The sequence below is a fragment of the Rhinatrema bivittatum genome, chromosome 5 (assembly GCF_901001135.1).
Source record: "Rhinatrema bivittatum chromosome 5, aRhiBiv1.1, whole genome shotgun sequence".
NCBI lineage: Eukaryota > Metazoa > Chordata > Amphibia > Gymnophiona > Rhinatrematidae > Rhinatrema > Rhinatrema bivittatum.
Window position 1 is genome coordinate 74,345,312 of NC_042619.1, and position 24,902 is coordinate 74,370,213.

The window sequence follows — 24,902 nt, forward strand, 5'->3', positions numbered from 1 at the left end:
ATATTTCAAAAAGAGATATAGTTGCACTGGAGAAAGTACAGAGAAGTGCGACCAAAATGATAAAGGGCATGCAACAGCTCCCCAATGAGAAAAGACTAAAGAGGTTAGGGTTCTTCAGCTTAGATAAGAGTAGGCTGAGGGGATGTGATAGAGGTCTATAAAATCATGAAAGGACTTGAATGAGAAAATGTGAATTGTTATTTACTCTTTCAGATAAATACAAGGACTAGGGTGCATGCCATGCAAGTAGCACATTTAGAACAAATCAGAGAAAATTATCTCTCGCCCAACACAAAATTAAGCTCTGGAATTCACTGCCAGAGAATGCGCTTAAGACAGTGTAGCTGGGTTTAAAAAGGGTTTGTATAAGTTCCTGGAGAAGTCCATAAACTGCTATTAACCAATAGGGAATAGTCACAGCTTGTTGCGGCAGTAGTAGCATGGGATGTATTTAGGTGTAGATTTTCAAAGGGTTGCGTGCGTAAGCAACCTCCGAAAACCTACCCCTGCCTCCCCCTGCACGCGCAGAGCTCATCTTGCATAGGCTTGGCGGCGCGAGCAAGCCCCGGGGCTTGAAAAAATGGGCGTTCCGGGGGCAGGACCGAGGCCTCCGGAACAGCCACTGGGCAGGGGGATGGAGAGCCAGAAGGAGTAACATTTTCAATAAAGGTCAGGGGGGGGGGAAGAAAGGTTCCCTCCGATTTCGGAGCGGCCTTGGAGGAAACGGAGGCAGGATGCTCGGCGGGCACAGGTTGCACAATTGTGCACCCCCTGTGTGCGCCGACCCTGGATTTTACAACATATGTGCGGCAGCACGCGCATGTTATAAAATCGAGCGTAGATTTGTTCGCGCAGGGTTGCGTGAACAAATCTACGCCCGTGCACATGTCATAAAATCTGGCCCTTAATGTTTGGGTACTTGTGACTTGGATTGGCCACTGTTGGAAACAGTATACCAGGCTTGATGAACCCTTAGTCTGACCCAGTAAGGCATCTCTTATGTTCTTATTTATTGTTAGGTTATACAGATTGTGATCCACCTACTATGATTTTACTGAATTTGGCAGAAAGCAAGAATTAAAATTTTTTTTTTTTTTTTTAGATTTTAGCGCAGATGGAGAGACTTACTTGGGAATTAAGAGATCAATCAAGTCTGAGAATATCAGACTCCCTTTTTTTTAATTTTGAACTTCTGAGTTTGTTATTTAAATCGTAAACTTAACAGCTAGTCTACACTGTGGCTCCTGGATAAAAGATGCAATAGGAGAAGATATGTGAGACTAGTTTCAATTTTTTCTCCCTTCCATCTTATTGGTGTTCTTTTTATACACATTCTTCCGTGAATACTTTAGTTTTATTGAAGGAAAGGGAACTGGAAGATGCGATTTTTCTCTTCTATATTATATTTACATTTTTTTTTCAGCAGGACATCTGTAAGATGATTTGAATGGTTTGTTGGCTCTATCCTAATTTATCTGTCTTTGTATTAAGTGGTATCTAATAATTTGTCCTATTTTATGCACTGGAAAATGAATAAAAGTTGAAAAAATACATTTTACATTTTAAGCCATAAACAAGGAGATGAGCAAATATATGGTGCCTAGTTTCTTTCTTTGGAACAGAAATTTGTATATGGTTAGAACTATTAACGGCTGAGCAAATTTCAAAGTCCTCAACATCATCATACTGTGCTCTGATTTCCTTGAAATTTCAACTTTTTTGAGGACCTAGAAGCTCTAACCAATGGCAGAGCAGCTTTAAAAATGTTTGGGCACAACATTACCATGAGCTCTAACCTCCCTGAGATTAAGTGAATTGAACCAGACTATTTTCTCTTTAGAAACAAAGAGAACCTAGATGCTGTGCATGCTGAGGAAACATGAAATAAGTGTGAGCTGGGGGAGGAACCATGAGGGTGCTCTATTTGTGGCAGAAATTTGAATGAATGGCTCTAAAATTAGGTGCATAAGAGAAGAGGGGAAACAAAATGATTTTGTAAGGCCATTTTCCCTACAGGAAACCAAGTTAAAAATCCTTTAAAAAAAAACAAACAAAAAAAAAAAACTTTATACATGTCAAAATAGAAGCCTAATGATCACATGCAAAATTGCAACTTTTAAATAAGTTCAGTTTTATTTCTACACAACTGTCAAAAAGGTATACAAAATAATGCAAGAAAATTAACCTCCATGCAATGCCAAATTCACTTTTTCAAAAACACAGGCCTCACTTAAGAACTATTTCAGCTGAAGTATTCAACCTTTAAACAGGGAATAAAGAACATCCTTTGGAAGGTCATTTTAACCCCCATCCATAGCTCAAGAACAAAAGATATGTACCTTCTTTGGTGCTACAATTTCTTTGCCCTGAGGAGTCAGTGAGTGAACGCACCCTTTATTTCAGCAATTCTCTACTTGTGTGTCACCAAACCCCAGGAGGTGTGTCACACGCTCCCGCTGGCCAAGCTGCTCATCTCTTCCTTTTACCCCAGTGAGAGACTGCAGACATCCTTGAACTGCTGCCGTTGCCGCCCGGGCTGTCAGCATGCTCAAGTCCGGACAGTAACAGTACAGTGGAAGTTGACAACTGCATGGCTTTTTCTTCTCCCCCCCTTTAGACTGGAAAAGGAAGTGATGCTCAGTAGGGTGCACAGGAAGAAGAAAGGGCCACGCTGCAGTCAAATGTAGCAGCAGCATCAGCCCAGGGAGCAGCAAGGACCCGGAGAAAAGCAGCAGACAACCCACAATGGGGAGACAGCATTGGCCTACAAGATTATTTCTTGGGAGGCGGGGGCAGGAGGAGGAGGCTGCTGCTGCAGTTCCCATTTGTGCTGGGAGGCGGGTAAGAGTGAGCCAGCATGTAAGTGAGAGAGAGTGCATAGTGAGATTACTTCTTACCTGATAATTTCCTTTCCTCGAAGTAAGGCAAGTCAGTCCACACCAGTGGGTTGTGTACTCCAACCAGCAGGTGGAGACAGAAAACAGATTCACTGATAACACCCTCATATAGCTCTGCTCAGGCTCCAGCCAGCGAGTATTTCTCCAAAAGCAAACTGTGGAGACTAACCACTAAATATCAATATTGCATCCTACAAACACTATTCAAACTTAACCTTGTGGATTCTTCTCTTATTTTATTTATTTTTAATAACGGAAACACTGGACTCAGCTCCACTAACAATAGTCCCTTAAGATGATGAGCGTCTCTCAGAAGAACAGAACTCACTTACCCAATTTGTGGCAGACCAGCTGCACGAAAGATCCTGGAATCTCATTCCTTTCTGGACAAGGATCTAGCAACACAGAAGTAAGCTGGCCACATCAAGGCAGCCCTGGGAAGAAAGGCGGACTGGCTTGCCTTACTTAGAGGAAAGGAAGTTATCAGGTAAGAAGTAATTTCACCTTCTTCTTCATCCAGTCCACACCAGTGGGATGTACCAAAGTTACTCCCCCAAAAGGCAGGAGGCTACCTGAGGCCCAAGCAGAACTGCCCTAGTAAAGGCAGAATCCTCCTGCACCGCCACATCCAGTTGGTAATACCTGGTAAACGTATGCAAAGACGACAACGTCGCCACTTTACAAATCTCTGCTGGTGAAAGCAAATGCAATTCAGCCCAGGAAACTGCTTGAGCCTGGGTCTAATGCGCTGTAACTTGTCTTGGAAGAGGCTTCCCAGAATTCACATAGGCCGCTGACCCTACTTCCTTAATCCAACGAGCCACCGTGCCCTGAGAAGCTGCCTCCCCCTTCTTCAACCCCCAGTGAGAACAAAAAGCCTATCCGATTTGTAACCCCAAGATAATGCATTAAGTGCCGCTGCAAGTCCAATGGTCGCAATTTCCTGTATTTCTGACCATCCATACCCTTATCTAAGGATGGTAACACCACAGACTGGTTTAAGTGTAACTCTGAAACCACCCTCAGAAGAAAGGTATGTAGCATTCGAATCTGCATCTTTTCCGGAGTGATAATCAAAAAAGGATCTCTGCACGACAGGGCTTACAATTCCGAAATCCGCCTTGAAGAACAAATAGCGACCAAAAACACAGTCTTCACAGTTAGTAACCAGAAGGAAGTACTCCAGAGAGGATGAAAAGTCGGACTCGCCAAGGAGAGAAAACCAGCTTTAAATTTCTCAAGGATACCAGGAAACGCAAGGGAGATCTAAAGTGTTTTACACTCCTCAAGAACTTAGATACGTCTCTGTGAGAAGAGAGCAGTCTCTCTTGCATGCAGCCCTGATAACACGTTATAGCAGCCACCTGCACCTTCGGCAGGTTCAAGGTTAATACCTTAACTCAGACCTTCTTGCAAAAATTCCAAGATTAAGAGAACAGGCGCAGGAGCGGCAACAGCAGCAGCAGCGCAAAGAATCCTCACCCCCTCCTCAGAGCGAGGAGGGAGACGCTGGCGCTGTGCCAGCATGGCCTGCCCACCAACGTCTGATCTTAACCACTGTGGCGACGCTGAAGGCGTTTGCGCTGAGGCGCGCACATGAAACAGTACAACAAAGGAGTTTGCCCCTTTGTGCGGACCCTAAGTTCTAACCTTATCCATTACCCCTGGTTGCAGTGGCTTCAAACATGGATCAGATTTGCTTCACTGAGACAATCCTAGGACGGGGGTCGGTATGGAGATCTAAGGAGTGTCCCAAGAAAGAAGCAAAGAAGCTCTCTTCCTGCTTAATGTTTACTCTGCTACTATTAAATGTTCAGTCACTGTCTAAAAAATATTCCCCTGATTAATGATCTGCTAGAGCAGAGCTTTCCAAACTGTGTGTCGGGACACGTTAGTGTGTCGCCTGCAGTGTGCAGGTGTGTCGCGCAAGCCCGGTCAACTCTGATGCGAGTTTGGGCTTTTTTTTTTCTAGAGATTCACTTTTTTTTTTTTTCAGTTTATGGGTTGCTTATTATTGGGTGATTTTTGCTGTCAATCGCGTTTTTTTGGGGGGCTTGGTGGGTGGAACGAGCCCAGCCATCCTTGCATTGGCTGCTGCTGCCGATGAGGCCTGGCCATGAGGAGTACTGACTGCAAGCAGCAGTGTCTGGTGATGATGGAAGGGAGTGAAGCACTTAACTGGCAACAATCAAAAAGACGAGGTACATGAGTGTGGGGGCCAGACATGTGCTGGGGGGAGAGAGATGAGTGAGTGGGGGGCAAACGTGCTGGGGGGACAGACATGTGCTTGAGGGGGAGGGATATGAGTGTGTGTGGGGGCCAGACATGTGCTGGGGGGGAGGAGAGAGATGAGTGTGTGGGGGACAGACAATTTGTTTTATTATTGTTTCTCATAAATTATAACAATAACATGAATCTTGGAATATATATTTTTAATATAAATTTAAGGTTTTCATGAGATAGGTTGTGTCGTGAAACATTTTATTTATGTATATATTTAAGGAAACATACATAAATTGTCGAAATATGTTTCGTTCATTTAACCTTTAACCTCTGGTTTACTAGTAGACTGAATTACCGTGTCGTGAAATTATGTTTGTCTAAAAAGTGTGTCACCAACATGAAAAGTTTGGAAAGCTCTGTGCTAGAGGATTTAAGTCCCACTATATTTTTTTGCATCTCTGAAACCTGGCTGAATGACAAAGATAATGTACTCAAAACCAAAATTTCCCATCCTAACTATGATGTATTTCATGTTCCTAGACCTAAATGAAAAGGCGGGGGCTTATTAATAGTAAAAAAAAAAAAAAAAAAAGAACTTAAGCTAGTACCTTACAAAATAGAGTTTAACCCTCCCTATGATGTGGCAATTCTAAAAATCTCCACAACTAAACTTAGGACTGGTCTATTGTCTGCCAGGTTTACTACAAAAAGACTGCTCACCACTGATTGAATTATTCGCTAAGGGTTTCCCATATCCAGAATCTACCCTAAGAGACTTTAACCTACATGTAGATAAAACACCAAGAACTGTAACCTGTGAAATGTTTAGAGAGACAATGGAAGCTTTGGGATGGACCCAATTTGTTTCTAAAGCCACACAAAGCGGGACATATTCTAGACTTATTATTTCCCCAACACCAGCAACTATCTAATCAATATTTCTCTGATCACCAATAAAGGCGGAAATAACATTCCTCAAACTGATAAAATATAGATAATAATCATACTTTTACTTTCAGAAAAAAGAAAATAAGCTCCTCAAATGTAATCAAGCCAATGCCTCTGTGTCATTTGATTCCTGGGATCATATTGTCAATGACACAGCTAAAACCCTCAGTCCTCTCAGACAAAAACTTAAGAAAGGAATACCTCTAAACTTAAGAAGCTCTGTTATAATGATGAGTTAAGATGCACTAAACAGAATCTTAGAAAATTAGAGAAAATATGGCAGAAATGCCTATCTGAATTTCTAGGAAAATATAAATCCCTTCTAACAAAATACCACGCACTAACCAATAAAGCAAAAAAAGGATTACTATGCTAAACAGATTCATGGGGTAATATTACATTCTAAATTGCTCTTTGATGCTAATCACTTAAGGACCTATCATCCTCCATCCCGAGAAACTATAACTTCTCAAAGTATGCTTGCAATGAATATGCCACATGACAAAATCAAGGTTGAAAACTCAATTCCCTACCTGATCTCCCACAAAAGCACCCTAAGATACACATGGCCTGGAGTTAAGTGGTCTACATTCAACAGAGCAACGAATCTTGAAATATGCAAATCATTGCTAAAATCAATCCTGCTATTCACCCATGGTACCCAATTCCAGCCAGTTCCTTGACACAAGTGCACAGTGTTATCACGCAGACAATCATAACCTTAATTAATCTCTCTCTCTCTCTCAGAAGGAATTGTACCACCTGGATTAAAGCAAGCTGTGATAAAGCCAATTCTGAAAAACAAAACCAGCAGAATCAAATGACTGGGACAACCATAGGCCCATATCCAACTTGTCTTTTCTTTCAAAAGTACTGGAAAAAAGCTGTATTATCTCAACTTGTAAATGATTTGAAAGACCAAAATATTCTTTTCCCCACTCAGTTTGGATGTAGAAAATATCGCTCAACTGAGACTTTACTCATCTCCTTAATGGACTTTGTTTTATGAGGGTTTGATGCTGATTAATCCTATTTTCTTGTGCGAATCGATTTAACAGCCACCTTTGACACAGTGGACCACACCCTGCTGTGCCATCAACTGAGCAACATTGGGAACCACAGCAGTGTTCACAGATGGTTCTCCTCCTTTCTATCTAATAGAACATTCCAAGTCAAATTGGGCAACTACATATCTGATACTTTCCAGATTGATACTGGAGTCTCTCAAGGCTCAGCCCTCTCGGCAACACTATTCAATATTTATGTGTGCCCACCATGTAAATTATTGGCAGATTTATGAACTACTTTCTTCTTGCATGCTGGACATCATACAGTTCTATATTCCATTCTCCAATCATTGGAAAACACAGTGGACACAATTTCAACCTATATGAAAGCAATACAGCAGGAGCTCTCAACTCAAACATTAAACCCTAAAAAGACTGAAGTCGTTTGGTTAAGCAGAAACTCTTCTATAGTTAAACCACCGGCTCTAGACCTGGGCAATTTTTAAATTATTCCATCAAATCAAGTACGGGATTTAGGTATCCAGCTAGATGAGAACCTTAATTTAAAAAAGCACATCAATAAATTAATACCGGTTACGCCAAGTTGCGAATATTACATTGCTTAAAACCTTTAACAACATTCGAGGACTTCTGAACTGTATTGCAAACTAATTCTCAAACCTAGGCTACTGTAACCCATTACTCAGTCTTCCCGCAAGTATCTTAAAACCATTACAATTATTACAAAATGCCTCAGCAAGACTTCTGCTAGGAACTAGGAAATTTCATCACATTACACCCTGATTTCACTGCACTGGCTGCCAGAACAATCCCAAAGCCATTTTAAGTTATTAGTGTTAAAATTCAAAATCATTCATTCCAGTAACACCTGTATAAAAAGCGTAACATTACAACCTAAGATCTCAAAACAAAGGACTAATGAATGTTCCCCACAATAGGGAGTACACATCTGTTGCAAGTAAGACCTTGTGCTTTCCATAACGGGTCCAAAACTTTGGAATTATCGTCCCGAGAAGTTACATTTGATATCAGATAGAAAGATTTAAATGCCAGCTAAAAACATGGCTATTCAAAAATGTATAACACATAACTTAGGAACATCAGAATGTAGAGAACTACAATAATAAGAAAGACAAGTGACATATTTAACGAATGAATGTAAGAATCTCAACACAACGTATTGACTAATGTGAAATGTGTTATAGTAAAAGTTCTGTAATTCTCACCTTATGTCCTAGATCTTTAGTTAACAAGTAGTGGAACATTTCATTTGATAGATGCTACTGCCTCTATCTACCTCTGTTACCCAACTTTATTGATCCAAAGCTATGAATATTACTTTTGTAAACTGTTGTGATCTTTACATGGAACAACGGAATATAAAACACAAATATAATTAAATAATGCTCGAACACTCGCCAAATGCAAATATATACCAGGGAGGTGGAAAACCTGCACGCTCTCAAAAGCGTTTCTACCACTTGCCACTGAGTAACCTCGCTTTAAGAGTCTAGACCTCTCAAGGGCCAAACCATGAGACAAAACTGACTTGGATTGTCATGAAAAATTGTTCCCTGCTGTAACAACCCCCCAAGAAGATGGAGTTACTAAGGGTATCCCATCAGAAAATGCAGATCCGCGTACCACGGCCTGAGTGACCAATCTGGGGCCACCAGAAGCACAGCGCGACATCCAGGAGTGTTCTTCTACAATAAATGGCTGATCATGGGCCATGGTGGAAACGCGTACAGTAACTTCTCTTGTGACAACGCCTGGACTAGGACATCTACTCAGAGCTTGAATGTCTCTTGTCCGACTGTAAAATCTCTCCACTTTTGTATTCTTGCTAGTCACCATTAGATGCAGGAAGGGATACCCCCAGTGATCCACGATAAGATGAAACACTTTGGAAGCCAGTTCTCATTCTCCTGGATCCAACTCGAGACAATATCCAAGCAAGTGAACTGCAAGGAATGTAGGGTAAAGAAAAAGCATTATGGACCATGCTAAAAAAAAGTTGATGATGCATCCATTTTTATTGGAGTGATTTACAAGCCTCCAACTCAAAATGGAAGAACTAGACAGAGATCTAGTTGAAGACATCCAAAAGGTAGGAAAGAAAAAGAGAAAAGTGTTGATTGTTGGAGATTTTAATCTGTCGGACATAGACTGAAGAATCCCTTCTGTGAAATCTACCAAAGTAGAGAGATAGTGGATGCCCTTCAAGGGGCTCTGTTCAAACAAATGGTAATGGAACCCACGAGGGAGGAAGTTATACTTGACCTAGTGCTCACTAATGGGGATGTCTCAAATGTCCAGGTGGGTGCCATCCGGGCACCAGTGATCAAAAAACAGTATGGTTTGTAATCGCAAATAGGATACAGAGAGGTCACACAAAGACCCAAATTTTGAATTTCAAAAATATGGATTTTGTCAAAATGGGGACATATCTGCAAGTAGAACAACAGTGGGCCAAACTAAAAGGTGCAATTACAAAGGAAACAAATCTGTGTGTTAGAAAAGTAAACAAAAGTACAAGAAATAAACAGATTTGGTTCTCAAAGGACGTGGCTGATAAAATAAAGGCAAAAAAAAAAAAAAAAGGAGCATTCAAGAAATAGAAAAGGATCCCAAAAAGAGGAACATGAGGAAGAATATCTGGTGAAACCGAGGGAGACGAAGAAAAATCAAGAAAGCAAAAAGTTTGGCATAAGAAAGGATTGCCGAAGAGGTAAAGTAAAGAGAAAACGTTTTTCAGATATTTCAGAGAAAGGTCCAAAGTGTTATAGCAAAATTGAAAGGTGACAAAGAATGTGTGGAGAGAGAGAGAGACGAAGAAATGGCCAAAATATTAAATACTTCAGTTCGGTGTTCACTAAAGAAGACCCTGAAGAAGGACTGTTGCTAGCTGACAAGACTTTGGATGGGGGTGGAATAGATGATACGCCATTTACAGAAGAGAATGTATGGGAAGAGCTAGAAAACAGAGTGGACTGTAGCGAATGCCCTTCCAGAGGAGGGGGTGAAGACGAAAGCACTGAAGGAATTCAAAAGGGCATGGAATAAACACTGCGGATCCCTAAAGGCTAGAAGATGGAAGAAAAAAAAAAGTGCATGGGGTAACTTGCTGGTGTGGCAGTTGCTATCCTTAAATAACAATATCAAGGCTTAATACAACTCTATCATTGCTCTCTGCTTCAATGGCAGTGGGAAAAGGGGAATTGGATTCAGACAGCAACCAACAAGGACCCTGACTTCTACGGTTTGGGGAACAAATAAACATGGGAGTAAATTGCTGATGCAGCTTTTATTATCCTTAACCACATAAGCCTGATACTTTTGATGCGGCTCCATCATTGCTCTCTCCTTCCATGGCAGAGGTTAGGGAAAATTGGATTCAGACAGCATCCGAAGGCCCTGAATTTTACGGTCTGGGAATCTGATAAGCATGAAGGTAACCTGCAGCAAACGCTGGCATAAGCTTGCTGGGCAGACTGGGAGGATCACTTGGTCTTTTTTCTGCCGTCATTTCAATGTTTCTATGATAATCCACCTGCACATTGTCTATTCCTGCTATATGGGAGACTGACAGAGTTTGTAAATGAAGCTCCACGGCAGAAGGGCATCCCTTTCTAGAAAGACTTAAACTTAGAGTACCTCCTTGATTTATGTTCACCACTGCAGTCGCATTATCTGACTTAACTTTCACAGTTTTTCCTTCTAACCTATCCGCGAACTGAAGGAAGGCTAGTCAAATCGCCTGAGCCTCCAGTTGATTGATGTACTAAGTTGACTCTTTGGGCGTCCACTGCCCTTGTGCCATCAACTCCTGACAGTGTGCTCCCCAGCCCTGGAGACTCGCATCTATGATAACCACCAACCAGTCGGGAGTTTCCAAATCCATACCTTTTTCTAGATGGTCTTTTCTCAACCACCAGAGAAGCTTCTGCCTCACCTCCAGCTGCAAGGCGAGTATCACATTGAACTCCTGAGACTGAGGATTCAATAGAGAAAGGAGAGACGCTGCAGAGGAAGCATTTGCGCACGTGCCCAAGGTACAACCTCTATCACTGCAGCTGTAGATAGCAACATCTGCAGATATGACTAGTGTGATGGGCCGATTGCTGCACGCAGGGCCCAGACCCGACCCCAGATCTTCTAAATGCGAGACTCCAGGAGAAACACCTTGCCTTGCACCGTGTTGAGACGCTCAGATACTCTAAGACCTGAGACAGCTGCAGGTTGCTCTTGGACAAGATCACTATCCATCCCAGGTGCAGCAATAACTGAACTACCCTGGTGGTCACCACTCAGCTCTCTTCTAACAACTCTGCTCTGATTAGCCAATCAACCAAGTATGGATGAACCATAATGCCCTCCTTTCTGGTGGGCTGCGGCCACGACTACCATCACTTTGAAAATGTCCTGTGTGCCATGACCAAACTGAAGGGCAATGCTTGGAATTGGAAGTGCTGACTTAACACTACAAAGCACAGATATTGCTGATGCTGCTTGCAGCTTGAAATATGAAGATAAGCTTCTGATAGATCCAGAGAACTGAGAAATTCTCCCTTCTTCACCATGATCACGGACCTTAAATGTTTCCTTCTGAAAATGGGTAATCCGGAGGACCCAATAAACCCCTTGAGATCCAGAATAGGTTGAAACGAATCCTCTTTCTTAGGAACCATGACGTAAATGGAATAGCTTTGGAATTGGAAGCACTGCCTTTAGGGCGAGCAACCACTGGAGCATGCACTGGACTGACCTCTTTTCCATGGAGTTGCAGGGGGAAACCATAAAAGCATCAGAGAGGACAGATAAGTTCCATAGCATATGTCATGCACCACTTCCAAAACCCACTGGTCGGATGTGATGAGTCCACCTCCGATAAAATTGAGACAGACAACTGTCTACTTTCAAGCGCTGGAGGATGGACCACCAAAACTTCATTGGGAGGAACACAGGGTTCGAGCTGAAGGCACCATCTTTGCCTGGATTCCTTGGCCGAAAGGACTGAGATCTCCCAAATGTCCGAGACCTATGACTACTCGAACCTCTGGAGGAGCGAAAATGCCAAAAGCTCTGAAATCACCCCTTAGTTTGAGAAAACCAGGAAATCTACTTCTTATCCTCCGGAAACAGGAAATTTTGACTCTCCCCATCAATCCACCATCTTTTCCCCAAAAAAGCAGCGTCCCTTAAAAGGTAGACAAAGGAGAGACACTGCAGAGGAAGCATTTGCACACGTGCCCAAGGTACAACCTCCATCATTGTGGCTGTAGATAGCAACTTCTGCAGATATGACTAGTGTGATGGGCCGATCGCTGCACGCAGGGCCCAGACCTGACCCCAGATCTTCTGAATGCGAGACTCCGGGAGAAACACTTTGCCTCGCACCATGTCGAAACAGACACTCAGATACTCCAGGACCTGAGACAGCTGCAGGTTGCTCTTGGACAAGTTCACTATCCATCCCAGGTGCTGCAATAACTGAACTAACCTGGTGTAAGGTTTTCAGCCTTTGGGCTGCAATCACCGAAGCCAGCCCTCGAGCCACCATGTGCACCAAATCATAGCCAGCATCTGCCAGGAAGGCAGCTCCTGGCTCAGGCCACTCTTTTCCAAAGCTTCCTGGACCTCCTGGGCTAACTGTAAGCAGCCCTGGCCATAATACAACAGCAGGCAGAGATTTGGAGATTCATGGCCATAGCTTCAAAAGGGCTGCTTCAAAATATTTATATTCCGCTTTTCGCACTTTTTTCAGCGCTTCAAAGTGGATTACATTCAGGTACTGTAGGCATTTCCCTATCCCCAGAGGGCTTACAATCTAAAATAGCCTCAATCTGCTGATCTTGAGCGTCTTTTAAAGACGTACCTTCTTCCACCAGAATGGTGGTCTGCGTAAGCTGATCATTACAGGGTTCTGTGAGTGTGGACAGGCTTGCTTAGATGAAGAGGAAGGGTTGAGAGAGAGAGAGAGAAAGGCTGGTCAGGGAGGTGACTGGCGGGTGAGAAAGCGAAAGGCTGGTCAGGGAGGTGACTGATGTCTGCATTTGAAAGCGAGAAACTGGTCAGGGGAGATAACTGATATGTAAGACAAACGGGTTGTACGGTATGTGATGATTGTGTGCGCATTTCTAAAACAGAGAGACTGGTCTTGGGCCCTAAGGAAAAAAGCCATGAAAACAGAACTTCAGCAGCCCCTGCTGCTTCTGGTATGTTTTTGGCTTGCAAAGGAAAGGAGTAGGATAGTTACTGGAGAGAGTAAGTAAAGGTGGCTTTTTAAGTTTAACTTTTCTTGACTGACTGCCATTTTAATTATTGGGTATTACTATGTCTGCTGTTTGAAATATTTTATTGGTGTTTAGAGAAAGTAATAGTTTTTATGAGTTTGTAAATATTGGATATTATTCTATTCATCAATAGTTTGGAGACATGTATTCTCTTTATCAGTAAAGTTTTAAAATTATTTTATATTTCTGAGGACTGTATAAATAGAAATGGGAAGACAAAAGCTGAACAGGAAACAGCAAGAAGCCAAACTCTATATGCAGTGCAACAATAGAAAAACAAAATTATTTTCTTTATGGTCACTTTATTCTGTATTTGGTGAGGGTCTGTGTGTTCTGCATGTGTGACCCAGGTAAGGATATTCTGCAAGCTTGTAGTTTCTGTGTAGCGATCTACCGCAGCTTGGCTTGCTCTGTTTTCCTAATAAGAGGTAAATTGGTGTTTAAGGCCAGGTTTAATATTTGTAGTGTTGTCATTTCATAAGTTGGGTGGTCAATTTGAGGGTGCTCCATAATATAGGTATAAACTTTGTACGGATTAGTTTGTGTGCATTATTGCAGATCCTGGGAGTGTGTTAGGTGGTATATTTCTGTTTCCATTTCTCCAGGTTTGAACTGCATGCAGTGGATTTTTTGGCTTTCCATTCTAGTTTCTGTCTCTATATTTATAATCTGTGGACTGTATTTGGCAAAGGTTGGTTTTGTGTATATGAACAAGGTGAGGTGTTTTACTAGCATGTAGGCATTTGTATCAATCTTATTTGTTGTGTTTTCTCAATAGGACATGCATTGGTGTGAACTGCTGTATTTTCAGAAGGGCTATTGCACCTAGTAGTAGGAAGATATTCTAGCGTCATCTTATGTTGAGTTGTATGGGGAATATCCTAGTTCTGCTCTGCACCATTGTTGGGGGGTCAGGGGGGGGTTCCTGTGGATGCAGAGTGTATGTTTACATTTAGCCCTATAATAAATCATATGTTCAGTGTGTCATACATACGAGAACCATCTGTCAGGTGTGTCCCGACAGATAAAAGGTTGAGAACCACTGCATTATTCTAATTTACTAGCAGCAGGCATTACGAATACTTAAAATTCCTTCTGGTCTTGCAAATGTCTTTCACATAAGACTGAATTACCAATAATCACTCCAGGCAATTATACACTATGCTCCATTTTCACACCAATAAAAGATGCTCTATGCTCCATTTTCACACCAATAAAAGATGGCTCACTTGTCTTCTACCAGAGAACGGGCCTTCTCTACAGCGGGACCTTCCATCTGGAATGCCATACCACCAGACATCAGACAAGAATCCTGTCTTCTGTCTTTCAAAAAAAAAACTTAAGACATGGTTATTCAGACAAGCTTTCCCCTAATCTAGGCCAGCATCTTGTCATGCCACAGATCAGATGTAGGCTCTAGTACCTGCCATCTCTTTAGTTGTAATTAGTTATTGAGTTTTTCTTTCCCCCTCTGCTTATCACCTCCCAGTTACATCCCCCTGTTTTATTGTAACTTTCCGCTCCTTCTGGTTATGGTTAACGTTATAATGCTTCTGTTCCCTGTAAACAGATTTGATTTGATCTGTATCATGAAAGTTGGTATAGAAAAGCTTAAAATAAATAAATAAATAAATAAATGAGCATTTCTGTCTAGTTAATTGGGTAGGTCAGTAATAAGCAATTCCAAATTCCACTCTGTAGACATTTTACCTGATCTGGGACAGAGTACAGTCAAGTTTTTTCCACAAAGACGACATCATGGCCGGCACATCCTGTGTTTCTGAAACAGACATTTTCTGGTTAGCCATGCTCAGTTCTGACAATTGGACTGTGGGTACAAATACTCAGGAATATGTATGCCAAAAATTAAGGCAGGCATCATAGTTGGATCCTGGCTTACACTCAAGTGCAGTACATGCTAGGATGATGGAAACCGTACTTTTGTGAGACACACATTTATTTATTTATTTTTATATACCGGTGTTCGATTTTACACATCACATCGGTTGACATTCCAACAAAAAATGCAGGAAATCAAGCGTTTCCTTTGTCAATACACTGAACAATAATAAACATGGAAATTGTTAACAAGGGAGATAAAAACATGGGAAAGGTTAACATGAAGGGTTGCCTTTTATTAACAAATGAAGTTTCCAGCCCATTTGCTCACCTCAATACATGCAATGGGTAAGGAGCTATTAAGAGCAGTTTATAAAATGATAAGTTTCAGACTCATTGCCAAAATAATGACTTATAAAATCAAGCCCTTAAACACAGTCCAAGTCCAATCCCCACTCCTGTGGGCATTTCAACCCAGTGTGACAAGCCTTTGCAGAAAGCAAAGTTGCTTATCTGCAACAGGTGTTCTCAGAGGACAGCAGGATGTCAGTCCTCACACACAGGCAACATCATCCTGTATGTAGGAGGAGTGAAATTTTGTATTAAACTCATGCAGGAATATTTCATACTCTGAACGTGAAGTATAGTAGCTTATCCCATTCAGCTTGTCCAGCATGTTGGCTGAAGACAAGATTCAAGATTAAGCATTCAATGGAATACCTACCTAAAGACTGACTGAATGGGATGCACAAAAAAAGACTGAATAAAGATTGCCCCAAAAGCCAGACATGACTAATACAACTGAATACTCAAAATCTGAACAATGATCACCTCAAATACACATCTAAAGATTGATTGAATGTAATATACATCTGGAGATTGTTTCAGCCATCTCAGGGAATACCCTGCACAACATGTGACATTCCTGCAATTCTTGCACAAAACTATAAAAAGACAGGAGACCAAAAGAAAAAGGAAAGAAAGAAAGAAAAGGACACAGCCAATCAACATACTAACAGATGAACAAAGAGAAGGCAAAGTGAAAAAACAGAAGAGGAACCATAAATTTCTGCATTCAGTAAGTTAAGACTTACTGTTCAGTTCTGGAGACCGTATCTCAAAAGGAGACAGAGACAGGATGGAGGAAGTCCAGAGAAGGGCGGCCAAAATGGTGGGAGGTCTCCACTGAATGACTTATGAGGAGAGGTTGAAGAACCTGAATATGTATACCCCGGAGGAGAGGGGTGATATGATACAGACCTTCAGATTTCTGAAAGGTTTTTTTTTTTTTTTAATTTTCTGTTTATTGATTTATTCAATTTATACAAAGAATATCCTCTTTGCAGAGAAACAAAGAAACATATTTATGCAAAAACACAGTAAACAGTGCTTAACAATAATAAAGAAAACATTTCTATCTGACCACTAGTAAAATTGACTAGGGGGCTTATGCCAAGGTTATGAGGAGATTAAACAATAATAAACCATCTGCTAGTACAAGCTTAGCGTTTTGGCTTTTCTTTTCTCTATGACTCACTCACTAGTAGTAAATTCCTGGACTATGGGATTAGGTAACACTTTTTTCTTATTATCCAATAGTGCCCTCAATTGCTCAGGAACAAAAAAAAAACAAAACATAGGTAACATTATCCATTTTTAGTATACAACAGCACGGATATCTAAGCATAAATACAGCTCCCATGGAGCGAGCTTCTTGCCTCATGGCAAGGAACCCTCTCCTCCTATCTTGGGTAACTTTGGCCAGATCGGGGAACACTTGTACAACCTTACCCATAAACTCCACTCTCATATTTTGAAAATAATTTCTCATGATTAAACTGAGGTCCTGTAAGTATATGAAAGACACTAGGAGAGTAACCCTCTCTATTATCTCAGTCGTAGAAGTCTCTAGAAAGGCAGTTAAATTTGCCATATCAATTGTAGGTGCCACTACTTCTTCTCTTGTTTTTACATGAGGTAGGAAATATACTTTGTTGAAAACTGGTATATTTTCAGGTGCAATTTTCAGTATCTCAGTCATATATTTCTTTAGGGTTATCCTGGGTTGTTCTCCCAGAACCTTAGGAAAATTAATAAACCTAAGGTTCAAGTTTCTGGTCTTATTTTCCAATTGTTCCATTTTCCTATTCAGGATAACTCGGTCTTGTACTAAGGCCACCTGATTTTTGAAAGGTTTTAATGGCTCCATGGTCATCAACAAACCTTTTCCATTGGAAACAAATTTAGTAGAACTAGGGGTCATGATTTGAAACTCCAAGAAGGAAGACTTACAACCAACGTCAGGAAGTATTTCTTCACTGAGAGAGTGGTGGATGCCTGGAATGCCCTTCCGGAGGAATTGGTGAAGATAAACTGTGAAGGATTTCAAAGGGGCATGGGATAAATACTGTGGATCCCTAAAAGGCTAGAGGATAGGAATAAATAAAAAAGCTTAACTGGCGCGGAGCGGCAGTTACTACCTTGGGAAGCTTGCGGGCAGACTAGATGGACCATGTGGTCTTTTTCTGCTGTCATTACTACGTTACAATCAATTTACTATTAAGAAAACAGCACTCTCTCAAAATTGCATAATTTTCCCTTAAAAGATTCCAAAAGAGAAAATACAGCTGATGAGAGAACTGAAACAATGTGTCCTGATGCAGCGTTTCATGAGAAATATGGCCATGTTGGTGATTACCATGAAGCTAAATACCCATTTTAAGTACTTTTCTTGAGCATTGAAAATTAAGAATAATAATTTTGGAGAGAAGTAGATTTTAAAAATTGTTCTGCAAAATCATTGGCGTGAACGCCAAAGTTAAAAAGTATTTTATGAATGTACATTTGAGAAATAAAAGATGTTGCCAACATGATAGGGCTCCAACATGGGTTTTTTCATGTTTTCCCTATTTTTTTTTTTAAACTTAAATAACAAGCAGCACAACCTACACAGAAAGAGTATTCCATTCCAACTGTACAGAAAGTAGAGTCCAATAGATGGTCAGCAGCAATGAACTCCTCCCTAAATTTTAAATGTGCAGGATCAAGGCATCCAAGGTCAACATTGTATGAAATATAAGTATAAAGTAAGAAAATTCATCCTTAACTGCCATGCCAGTATTTATAAACATTACTTAGCCATATTTCAATAATCCCCCAATAGCAGTGCCATATCTTATCATAGATCCCATTTTTGTTCTTCACCTTATGTGTCAATTTCTCTATTAGTGTAATCTCATAAATCTGCTTGTGCCATACTGCCGTAGTAGGAGCTTGTTTCCATAATAGTGCTATTGAGAACTTCCCAGCATGTATAAGCTGGTCAGTTAAGATCCTCTTGTGGGTTGGCAGGATCCAATTTTTCCAGAGCCCCAAAAGTCACAGCTCGGAATTTTGATATTTGTGATAAAACGGGGATAAGATCTTTGCAATTCACTGGGACTATCTTCATAATTTTTTGCAAACTTTTCTACAATTCAAGAAGAAAAAATATTGAGGTGTGGCTTCATGGAAAATAATTAGTGATCTTAACTTAAATGTTCTATTTTTATGGTAATAAAATAAAAAATTAACACTATTATAAATAGACAAGTATTTGTGTACTTGAAGTATTATAAAAAATTGGCACTAGTAGGTTTTGTGCTGAATACTGAATTTGCTACTGGGATTATTTTAGATTAAGATATTATACGCAACTCAAATGCAACACATATCACCTTAGTTAAAAAGCCATCAGGTCCAAAAGAGGTCCATCCACCCTGGCCCGTATGAGATCCATGGCTTCTGAGGACAACTTTCATTCCCCTGGATCTAACTAACTGTTGTCTGCTGCCATAATCTGCATGAACATTGTCAACTCTAGTCACCTGGAACACCACCAACCCCGCCAGATACTGTACCGCCCAAACAAAAAACAAAACTCCTGGCCTCCTGAGCCACCCAGTGACTCTTCATCCCATCCTGACGATTGAAATACATCACTATCCGAGAAGACGTACTGTCCGACCTTGAATCTGCGAACTGCTGTCATTTCCAAGCAACTGAAAGACCATCATGCTTCCCTTGCTGACCACCGATCTTGAGCCATTTGCTTGAGGCTGGCATCTGTGGCCACTACCACTCAGTCCGGAAAGTTCAGTTCCAGCCCTCTCTCCAGGTTGAGCCTAGACAGTCCCCATGAGAGAGTGGATCTGGAACATCCTTGAAGTGGTAAACAGGTAAAACACCACCAACAACTGATTCTACCAGGAGAGAAGCGCTCGCCGCTGAGGCCTCATATGAGCAGATGCCCATGTGACTAACTACAGCTTAGAAGCCACAGGACCTGCCAATAATCCCAGACCCTGGGCCCTAAAATGCGTAGACGACGAATCAAAGACTATAACCTGTTCAACCTCTTCAAGGGAAGGAAAACCTTCCTCATGCGGGTATCAAAATGCTTCACCCAGGTATTCCAAAGGCTGGAACGGAACCCAACTGCTCTTCACTAGGATTACTATCCAGCTGAGGGAGCATAACATACTCAGAACCCAATAAATCGAGTGAAGGCACACCAATTCCAAATTCACCCGAATGAGCCAGTCTAAATACAAGTGCACCAGAGACCCTTCCCTTCTTAGCATCACTGCTACCACCCAATCATCTTCGTGAAAGCCTTCGGCGAGGTCGCTAGGCCGAAAAGAAGAGCTTGGAATTGCAAGTGAACATACATCTTGATGGTCTAGATAACTGGGGATGTGCAGATATGCAGTCAAATCCAAGCACACCAGATACTCCCCTTTAGGAACCACTACCACTGTTCGCAATGCTTCCACACGAAAAAGCGGCACCTGCAGCACCACCTTGACATTCCTCAGATCCAGAATAAGCTGGCAAGTGCCTTAATTCTTCAAAAGACAAAGTAAACACAGTACCTTCCCTGGCCCTGTTTTTGTGGTGGAATTGGCACTACTGCCTCTAGGCGCTGCAGGCGCTCAAAGTCTCTCGCACCACTTTATTTTAGACACGGGAGATACAATGAGTCACTACATAGGTCTCTCTGATTGGGCGAGAAAATTCTAACACGTAGCAGACCTATCACTTCCAGAACTAAAAAGAGGGCCAAACTACCTCTGACAGTCTCTTTGGAAAAGCGGACTAGGCTGGCCTCGTTTTGAGACCTTATATCCTCCGGCCCCTTGGCTGTAATTATCACAGAAGACCTACACGCCCTTCAAAGAGACTAAAGCCTCCCCAAACCCTGCCTGTGCAAAGAAGCAGCCTTTCTGTTGGGATGGAGGCCTCTTGCATCTCAGAAACAAGAACGAGATGGAAAAAAAAATTATACTTGCCAGTCTTCATATCCTCTGGCAACTTGCTTTTCTTCAATTCCCCCAAATGCTTCCTCAATGCTTTAGGTTTTCCCTGACCAACAACTTACCTTTGAAGCAGACATTACACAGCTGTGACTTGGAACACATATCTGCTGACCAAATATTCAACTACAGGAACCTCCGAACTATCACTGCAGAGATCTGGCGGATGCCTTAGTTAACTCCTACAGTGCAGCTACCACACAGGCCGACCCTGCTACCAAACAGGCTGTCTGCTTGGAATCGACCGAAAAACCAGCCTCTTTCTCCTACACCTTCTGCAAGCTCGCTGCATCAGGCCACTACCAATAGCTGCTGAAACCTTTTTATGGAATCTCCAACCTCCGGCCTCGAGCATCCTTCAATGCCGCTCGCCCTATAACAGGTATGGTTGTCTACTTAGTCACCACTGTGACTGAAGCATCCATCTTCGGCAGTATCAGGCATGCCAATGTCTCCTCTGACAAGGGATATTGCTTTGCCATTGCCCTGCTTACCTTAAGACTGGTTTCTGTAATATCCCAGTCCTGGATTACTAGCTTCTTCATCTTCTAATGCACAGGAAAAATCTCTGGGAGACCCTGCAGCCCATCCAGGACCTAGTCCACCCCATCATTATTCGATTCCCCCTTCATGACTAATTCTCAAGTTCATCCAGAACCTGAGAGATGAAAGGATGCAAAATCTTCTGGAACAAAGGAACCCTGCTAAGGTCATCCCCTTCTGCTACTGGGGTCTCTTCCAGATCCATCTGAGGCTTGTCTACCTTTGGAGCACCATTCTTCTGATAGTCCCTGGATTCCGCAGTGCCACATTCCGAGAAGAACCCCTCAACATCGCCAAAGACCCTCCAAGACCTGGATGGCAGAAAAGCCCGCCCGACTTTCCTGTGGGCTCCAGCCTACATAGCTTCGCCAGGCACCTATAGCATCTTGCACCTGTGGCAGCTCATGCAGGAGCCAGACAAAGTCCGCAGAGAAAGCCTCAGCCTCACTGGTGGCACCAGTTACCATTTCCTTAGCAGGCTCCTCCACACTACCCCGAACTTCAGAAGTGCTCTGAAGCATCAAGGACAGTGGTGGTGGGGAATCTCTGGGCTCCCCTGAAACAATGTCTCCTATCACGTGGAGACAAAATGCCATTAGCTCAGTGTCCTTCAAGGCCTACTTGCCTGCACCTGAAGATCGGGTAACACATCTCTGCCTGCAGCCCCCAAAGAGCTTCCTCCGTCCCCAGCAAAACAAACAATCAGGCCCAAGGTAGCTGCAAGAAAGAACAAATTCCTTTTCCCAGAGGTCAGACAGGATTTTATCATGGTCAGTGGCCGGCTCCATGCTTTCGAGTGATCCAAACACACCACCCAGAAAATTCACTGCACCTCACTGAGCCCTTCTGGACCCTGAGTGCATGACTGCAGCTTCCCCAACTCACCCCTGCAGAGCCACTCGGACACAAGCGCTCTGAATTCCTCTCAACCCTATTTATTTAATCTCGTCTTTCTTGAAGCAGCTGCTTTTTTTTTTTTTTTTAATAAGGGAATAGTTTCCTGAATCCCACAGCCAGGAACGGATGAGGAGGTCACAGAGCAGCCAAGAGAATCCAACCCCCTGCTTGCCCAGCTCTAAGCTAAGGGATGGCCCCATGAAAGAACCTAGCACCTTAGGGAGAACAGTCGTCGTCTTTGCTCTCAATCCTTTAAAAAAAAAAAAAAAAAAAAAAAAAAAAAAATTAACTCCAGACTGCAGGCTTGCACCTCTACCATCTGCTGGAGTCAGAAAGATACAGAGGGACTGCAGGTGGCACTCTGTTATGCAGCAATGCCTGAAAAGATTTTATACTCTGCCTCCATCTGCTGGTAGAGATGCAAAACCCTATTTGTCTGGACTGATCTGGGGTATGAACAGGAGCGTGTGGTAAAACAGGCACTTGAATTGAGTGCCTGTTTTCGTAATGAACACACAGCCACCTCTTCTGGATGCCCAATATTATATTTAAACGAGCTGGTGCAGTAAAAAGAATACGCAAGGGATAAATTGTGCATCCCTAGTGCCCAGAAGACATGGCTGTTTGCTATGGGCGCTCAATACAATTGCCTCAAGCCTTGTTTCCTGAAGGTCTTGGTTAAATTATATTTTCCATTCAGGGAGCAAAAGCCATGAGCCATTCCATTCAGGGAGCCATTAGCCATGAGCAGTGTGGACTTCAGACCACATGGATCATACAGTATAAGCACAAACCTCAGTAAAGTCTTAAGGCTGTCAGGTTTTGATTTTCTGTCTTCTCTACTGGAGCCAGAGTCTGTAGTTGTAGGCTGCATAGTTTAATCAGGCCTTGCAGCAGTAAACTCCAAGTAAAGGCCATGCGGCTGGAGTTAAGTTTGCCGTATTAACGAGAGTGTGTTAGGTGCCAGGGGATAATAGCTATTAGCCTTATCTACATTGAATTTACATGTGATGAGTGCTATTGGCGACGCGCATTTTGGATGCGCTAATCCCCTTATTGCATCAATTATTAGTTTAGCATGTCCAAAACACGCGTCCAACCGCGGGGTTAACTTTATGCGCTAGGCTGAGCGCACTTTATTGCGCTAGCCCCCTAATGAATACACTTCTGCTGAGGCTAATCTACCGGTAGTCACATCTCAACACCTCTTAAAGTCTCCTACAGTAGGAATTTTGACTCTAGATGCTTCTCTCACGGTGTACACACACACACTCACACACTCTTACTTCAATCCTACAGCAGCTTCCAAAGAAGGGATTATGTGGATTCCAAAGATCATATACAGCAATGTGATTCAAAAATTTAGATTGATCAATTAAAAAGGTAATTCAACCAGCAAAGAATCTAGGCTTATTATTTATACTCTATTATAAAAACACCAAAATGGTAGTAGAACTGCAGCACTGTTGACAGCTGAGAGGGGATGGTCCAGGGATTTCTGGAGGGACCACTATCAGATTTTTATAGCCATGAGAAAAGTATTCTGCTGCTGCATGGATGTTAAAACTACAAGCCTATCTTACATTTTAAAATTAGTATCTATTGACATGAGCGCCATAATTTTGAGGCCCAAACTGATTTTACATCATCTACCAAAAAAAAATAGAGGGTTAAGCCAATACTCTGGGGTAATATTCAGCTCTATATTCTTACCTCTTGCTTTTATATTGACATATTCATTCAGAATTGTTGTCAAGTTTTTTCCAAATAAGGACTGAAAAACAAGAGAATAGTTTTATCTTAAACATCTCAGCAACACAAGTTGCCTTTTATTCAATATGTGCAAGGTAACTATTGAAGGGACATGGACTCTGCAGGAGTAAGAAAGTGATAAATCTCCAACTACCCATTCTAGCATTAAATACTTTACCATATGACCCCTTACCATAAATGAATGTTCCATCTCATGTAGACATATTAGTCCCCACAAAGGATTCTGTTCATGAAACAGACACCTCCCCTCAACCCCACTCACTGAAGCAATGTTTACAGGTATCCTATAGCAGCTAAACTCATGAGTGCCAGCAGGATATCTGCTCCTTATTAGAAGATGATCTTTATAGCAGACTTGGACCCAACAATATTCCACACCATTCCATGGACAGCAGGCACAACATAACAATGAGCTCCATGCAGGCATCTGCTGATAAGATAGCCGGAGTGATGTAGCTGAAACATTTAAAAATGTCTACGGGCACTCACTAGAACACAGCATGGAAAAAAGCCATCATCTGTACAGTGCTGTGCATATTCCTTCAGGTCAGAGCTTTCCATTATAAATGCCTGGCAAGTAGTCATCAGCTTTTCCTGCTGTAAATATCCTACAACAGCAAAAAAAATACAAGAAAAGGAAAATAAAAGTTGTGCCATGAAAGAAGGCACGCTAGCACAACAGAGCAGATTTACAGCTTTAAATAAAAAACACTCCTTGGTGTTGCAATTTCCTCATTCACCCAGAACAGAGTGGAAAGATCCCAAATGATCCTCTTAGATACTGAAGACCTGGTAGCCGGTACAGAAAAAACAAACATATAGTTCTTAGAAAAATTTAAATAATTCCCACTTGAAAAACAACTCATGCACTTTGAAGATTTGGTTGTTTTGGTGGTGGTGGTGGGGGGGGGGGGGGGAGAAGATAGAGTAGGCAGTTACCTTCACTTCCACAACTCCTTATATGGATCATTTTGTCAATAAAATTATTCTTTTTAAATATTAATTCTGTGTTTCCTGGACATGCAAGATCATAAAAGACACTTTCAAATCTTTGCTCCCTACTACAATTCTTTCAAGTTTAGTATTTTGACAGAATAACCCTGC

At 42.0% G+C, this 24,902-nt stretch overlaps 1 protein-coding gene across 1 annotated transcript in view; it reads right to left on the reverse strand.

The window, feature by feature from the left end:
- The window catches only part of LOC115092020 (protein NPAT), a 187,246-nt gene that overhangs the window by 149,737 nt on the left and 12,607 nt on the right, over nucleotides 1-24,902 (reverse strand). Inside the window, 3 exon segments of the mRNA XM_029602466.1 lie at nucleotides 15,103-15,172; nucleotides 23,739-23,799; nucleotides 24,288-24,406. Coding sequence (XP_029458326.1) covers nucleotides 15,103-15,172; nucleotides 23,739-23,799; nucleotides 24,288-24,406 — 250 coding nt within the window.